At 43.4% G+C, this 6,169-nt stretch overlaps 1 protein-coding gene across 1 annotated transcript; it reads right to left on the minus strand.

The window, feature by feature from the left end:
• Positions 1-1,489: 1,489 nt before the first annotated feature.
• LOC119328248 (E3 ubiquitin-protein ligase SINAT5-like) lies at positions 1,490-5,727 on the minus strand. The gene is made up of 3 exons (XM_037601256.1): positions 5,196-5,727; positions 2,504-2,890; positions 1,490-2,149 (listed from the first exon to the last, which is right to left on the minus strand). The coding sequence occupies exons 1-3, from the start codon at positions 5,469-5,471 to the stop codon at positions 1,787-1,789; spliced, it is 1,026 nt and encodes a 341-aa protein (XP_037457153.1). The 5' UTR covers positions 5,472-5,727; the 3' UTR covers positions 1,490-1,786.
• Between the last annotated feature and the right edge of the window lie 442 nt (positions 5,728-6,169).

Genomic DNA, 6,169 nt, shown 5'->3' on the forward strand with positions numbered 1-6,169 from the left:
CATACTCCGAGAGCCCACCATCATACCGGAAGTAGTGACATGACACGACCTGTAGATTTGACACTCTTTCTTTGGCAAGCCAGGGTCTCATAGCAACATCGACGTGCTTCAGCGATCGTCATTGTTTGCAAGACTTTGTGTTGCAAGGCTCCCGAGTGCAACTATACCATCAATGGGCACGAGTACACCATGTGGTACTACGTTGCTGCCGGTATTTTTCCTTAATGGGTGACGATTGTGAAGACTGACACCGAGTCGCAAGGTAACAAAAAGACTCTCTTTGCCCAAATGCAAGAAGGTGCTAGGAAGGACGGGGAGTGGGCATTTGAGGTGCTGCAAGCTTGATGGTCTATTATACATGGACCTACAAATATGTGGGATCCCAAGACATTGTAGAAGATGATGACTAATTGTATGATCATGCACAACATGATTGGAGGATGAGGGTGATGGTGTACAGAATGTTAACTTTGAAAACCATGGCACATATGTCCATCTCTTGGAAGAAGAGGCATATCAGGTTGCACATTTGCTCAATATGCATCAGCAACTTCGAGATCTAGAAGCGCATCAATAACTTCTAAATGATCTTGTAGAGCATTTGTGAATACATCATGTAAGTCAATAGATCTGTGACGTACTTTTGAGTATTTTTATGTTTAAACATGTCCTCTGATTAATATCTATGTTCAAATTGTATATTTCTAAACTTGAACTATGTATTTTTTATTTTTAAGCTGTGTCTTTCGAATATTCAATTTAGGCTGAAAATGAAAATGGACAAAAAAGGTCAGACAAATGGGGGATGCCGCCAGGTGTCTAATTTATGACGGATAAATGGGCTTTTTCCATGAACACGTCCACAAATAAATCGGAACGGGCAGAGGGGTTTTGGACTTTTGGTGCATTCCCTTGAAGATGCCCGTACGGGTCAGAGGATGCCTAATAGCTTTAGGCTAGGTGCATCCCTCGCAATGATCAATTTCCAACCGCAACTATGGAAAAACCACGCGCCAACAGCTAGGCAAGGAGGGGTTGGCTGAGCAGCCGAGAAGAGCATATGCAGAGTGTAGCCATTATCGAGTGTCTTTCTTCCTCAAAAAAAGGTTGTGTCTTTCTTTTCCGAACTTGAGGCAATTTGCCTCAGCTTGAAGTGGGCATGTATAGATGGTGTACCATTTTTTGTCACACAGTTAAGAAAAAAAATTGGTCATGACCAAAATTTTGGGCATTGCTTGAATCATTCCTAATATTAACGCATGCTTAATCCAATTCTAAATTTATTTTTCTTTGCCAACATTGGAGAAAACGTGGGAAGCCAAAACCTTATCCAGTATATTGGCTAGCCAATTTCTTTTTTGCTTGTGGTTGGCTTAGGCTCAAAGCAGGCGCACCAACAAATCATAGAATCTTTCTTTTAAAAAGTTAAGGTGTATGGAACAGATGTTTCAAGCAGTTCCCCAGTTGATGCATGCATGTTTCAAGCAACTGAGAATACAATCATACATCACTAGATCATTAAAAGTACAATCACATGACAGACATTTAGGAATCACAGGACACAGACCAGGCAGAGGAGAATGATCATCATGTGATTTCCAGCAGGCTTCACGTGCTGTCCTTGATAACACCAACCACCCCAAAGAATATTGAGCATGTTACAACAAAGTGGCTGAAAAAGCGAAAAGACACAAACACAAACTGTAAAGAGAGAAAAGCAAATCGGCAATCACATTTCTTCAATATACACCTGAATCACATGATATCCTGTTGCCAACTATTCACTTCAGCTGAAGAGATTAGGGATGCAGGCTCCCGAGTCGGGGTTCTGCTGCTCCTTCCAGATGCGGCCAGTCACCCGCAGTTTCAGCTCTTTCCTCTCCCCACCGGAGAAGAAGAGTGCCATGTTCCGCTGGATTATGAGGCCATCATGGCTGTCACGCACTTTGCGGTGACTGTCCCGGATGCTCCGGGGCGTGCCCTCCCATATCATCTTCCTGCCATTGGCACCCACCTCAAGGCTATAGCTGTAGTTCCTTGCGTCATTCTCGTCGCCCATGAAGCGGAGGAATGCCATGTAGACTGGCGCCATTCCGAGCTGGAAGGCCTCAAAATGCAAGCAGAAATACTGCCCGAAACAATGGAAAACCTAGATATGAAGGCATTGTGTCAGATAGGAATCACTTGATTCACATGCTGAAGGTAAATGAACAGAAAAAGAAACAGGCAGAGGCAGATGTATCAAGCAGCACTAGGGGGAAGCTACCACCTTTCTTTTGGGTAGTTGGACACATTCTGAAAGACCATCCAGTATTCTAGGACCAACAAAAGTTTCTTTATGATATTATAAATGAAGGATGACGGAAGCACGATCAAGGTACAGCAAGATAGTAATCTAGTGTATTGTAAATCTTTTCCCCAAAATACAGGTGGACATAAGATATCAAGTAAATGCAACAGGCAAGTGTACAAGCCTAGAGATGAAAAGGTTGTGAACACTTACAGTTAGCATCCAAGTTGCATTTTCAACTTCTCTGGGATTTGACTTGACATAACGATGGTTGAATGTGCACCCAGAATGCATGTCAACCTTATGGTCATCTCTCAGATGTGAAACAAGGAAAGGAATGTCCCCAACAACGGAGCATTCAGATCCCGCATAAGGGCAGCTGTATGGCCTAAAATTGCACTGCGACTCATGCTTGAGCTTGCTATAGTATGGGAAGATCTCTGGACAACCTAGTGAGTAGTATTTGCATGGTAGCTCAAGTGATTCAGCCACCTTTTCCAATGCCAAACACCTGATGTCGCCCAGCTCTTGTCGACAGGTAGGGCAGCGGTTGTGCACCCGAGCTTTGCAAGTAGAACAAAGGGTATGCCCATTTTGGCACTGTAAAAATAGCAAAGATGTTATTTTGTTGTCACTGTCAACTTAAATTGTCAAACTTTTGGACGTACAGAGATAGATGGCCGTAGAAACAAAATCCTGAAATGCATAATCCAGACAAATCAATCAAAACAGAATGGAAGGTACATCAGCTAGTTAGGCAACAAGTAACTAGATAGTATAGACCTAGAGCAAGACTAGGTACCAGTACAGTATATAAGATTCACAAAAATGTTCAAACAAACAAATATCAATTATGCGTAAACATATTTGCTGATGTATTGGTGTTGTTTAACAGTATAATGTTGCTACAGATATTGCATTCCTTCTCGCCACAATAATTTACTTAAAAAGGAGTAGGTTTACTCAAGTCAAATATAATACTTAATGTTAACTACACATTGGAAAAGAAATCCCTTCTAAAGAAGGCTATTATAAGAATATGCAGCCCATCTGGAAGGCACGTCCTATTGAACTGTGCATCTTGTCCTATAGTATAAAGAGGGAAGTACACTGCCTACACACAGCCAGCATGAATATCTATTCAGGGTGCATTCGCAGAAATTTTGAAGGCTTCATGTAACATTTATACTAACAGAACACTTCACATGTTCAGGACATGCAAAAATAAATCATACATTCTATATGATTACATTGCATGTGAAAGACAGATAAGCATACCCATAAAAAGGGGGCACAGAAGGACCCAATACAAAATTTCAAAACTTTTAGCATTGGTAAAAACAGATGCACAGGTACAAGAGGACTTATTGATGAAAGACATCACATATGGGAAGACTATTAATATATCCTCCACGCAAAGAAAAATGAGGTAACCTTGGGAAGTAGGCTATCATATATAAACAAAAGCTTGTTCACCAAACATAAAAGATGTTTAGTGCCTAGTCTGGCCATCTGGATTGATGCAACTATGAAGGGCCTACACAATTAATTATCAGTCACAAAAGAACATGCCAACATATCATTATGTCTATCATGATATTTTTGTAAGCCGGTGAAGTATTCATGAAGATGTAAGTGTAACTCAGGCTAGTCCTGATGAAAGAACTGGTTTCCACACTTGAATAAATTTCGAAGATTAGGCCTCATGGTTCAGTAGTTGAGCAACTTCTGTGATACTTGACCAGCATGTGTGGGTAAGGTATACGATAGATAATAAAATCAAGTACAGAAGCATCCCAGCCCTCACCACATAGATTGTTTAGGTATACTCAAAGTACCATTAAGTATGTGTTTACTCATTCACCAAAACCATATATAACTGATGAACACCTGACATGTTATTCTAATGTATTTTAGTATGCATCATGACAAGTGCATAAATTATGTGACAAATAAATATTTTCAGTCATAATCTTCATTGTCCCTATATGCTCATCAGTCACCAAGCAACAAGAAATAATTGCTTTTGAAAATGATCGGTTACACACATTCTATATATTCGCTACACTTTTAACTTACTTGAATAATGTGGTTAGCAAGAACATCGATCGATAAAGCTATAGTTGTTTCTCTAAATTGTGTTGAAGATTGGATTAAGAGGTGGGTGGAGTTTAACAAACATTCTGCCAACCAAACATAAGAAAAACAAAAGAATACTGCCTCCTGATTTTAAAGAAAAACGAGAATAGTACGGTTTACATGAGAATGTATGTTCCTTTCTCCAACATACAATGTATTCTTTTCTGATAACTGGTGGCAAAGCATGGGACAGTTCAAATGCCCTAAGGGCCTAACTAAACATTATAATTTCCTTTTCCAGCATTGCAGTACTCAGTTAATGAAGAATCTAAAATTGTCAGAACCCAAAACCTTCAGAAACTATTGAAGAATCTAAACTACATCCTGATTATAACACTCTGCTTCCAACCATGATTCCTCAGGCCAAGAATGATCGTGCAATCATATATATCACATTTAAAATCCCTCCTGCAATTGGGTATGTTAAGTCCCGATAACACCGTTTCTTCACAGCGTTAATTTTTCCACTTGGGAACGCAAAATTTCAACGGGAATTCTCCTTATCAGGATTGATTGTGATGTACTAGCGTCTTAGTCATGAAATTTCAGTTCTTGCGTGACTTGAATGTGCCTAGAACGCAAACAATGAAGTATATGACATCCGCAAAACTTGAGTTGCAGCTAAAGAAACCGAAACAAGCAACCAAGATCCCGCCTTCCCTGCGTCGGAGATCAAACACGCCGCGCAAATTCCAAGGACCGGACCAAGATCCCGGAGGCAATCAAGAAAAAGAGACAACCCAAGGGCACGGACCGAGGCGCTGACCTGGTGGATCGGGGGGTACATGGAGTTGGTGCAGACGGGGCACTCCAGGAGCTCGTGGACGCTCGTGGCCGGCGGGATCAGCGGGCCGGCGATCCCCCCGGCCGCGCCGGCGCCGGACGCGCCACCGACGCTGCCGGGGACCACCCCGATGCTGGCCGCCGCGATGGCCGCCGCCGAGGCCTTGAGGAAGGGGCGGGGCAGGTTGGAGGACATGGCGTCGTCGTCCTCCATGCCGTCCGACGACGACACGCACTCGATGCTGTCGATCATGTCCATGGCCGCGGCGGCGCGGCCGGATCCCGGCCGAATCGCGGGGATGGGGACCGCGGGCCGCCTCGGCTCCACAGCTCCGCTCTGCCTCTCTGCGTACTGCAGCCGGGTTCTTGGAGAAATGGATTCTTCGAGAACTCGAGGTCGCGGGAGAGGGTCGATGGATTGGGCTCCTCCTGGTCTGGTCGTTTCTTGGTCTCCTTTCTCGTTCTTCTTTCCTGGCGTGTCCGCCCTTTTTCCCCTTCTTGGTAACGTCTAGGGCAGGGCAGGTTGGGTACATAAAAATGGCAGCAGCACAGCAGGATGGTGCAGTTTGCACTGCGTCGCGGTTCAGCGGTTCAAAACTCAAAAGGGCGAAGAGACGGTTCATGTAGGGTCAGTACACTGTATCAAAAAGAAATTCAAATGGCGAACCAACATATGATTGAATGGTTGGAGGAACTGTGGTATCCTCAGCCCACCAGAATTTAAATCCTGGTGCTCGCATTTATTCCTGAATTTATTTCAGGATTCCGGCTGTAACGCCCCGAGACCGATGTGCCACGTGTCCTTCAGTTATTCGCTGTTGTTGCCTTGTCATTGCTTGCGTGTCATGCATTGCATATCATGTCATCATGTGCATTTTATTTGCATACGTGTTCGTCTCATGCATCCGAGCATTTTCTCCGTTGTCCGTTTTGCATTCCGGCGCTTGTTCTCCTCCG

The sequence above is a fragment of the Triticum dicoccoides genome, chromosome 7A (genome assembly GCF_002162155.2).
Source record: "Triticum dicoccoides isolate Atlit2015 ecotype Zavitan chromosome 7A, WEW_v2.0, whole genome shotgun sequence".
Taxonomy (NCBI): domain Eukaryota; kingdom Viridiplantae; phylum Streptophyta; class Magnoliopsida; order Poales; family Poaceae; genus Triticum; species Triticum dicoccoides.

What these genes read in the sequence shown, in the direction of transcription:
- LOC119328248 (XM_037601256.1), bottom strand. Translation starts at nt 5,471, where the DNA reads ATGGACATGATCGACAGCATCGAGTGCGTGTCGTCGTCGGACGGCATG. An exon ending in TGTACCCCCCGATCCACCAG is followed by an intron (nt 2,891 to 5,195) that starts GTCAGCGCCTCG and finishes CTATTTTTACAG; the next exon opens with TGCCAAAATGGGCATACCCT. An exon ending in ATGCAACTTGGATGCTAACT is followed by an intron (nt 2,150 to 2,503) that starts GTAAGTGTTCAC and finishes CTTCATATCTAG; the next exon opens with GTTTTCCATTGTTTCGGGCA.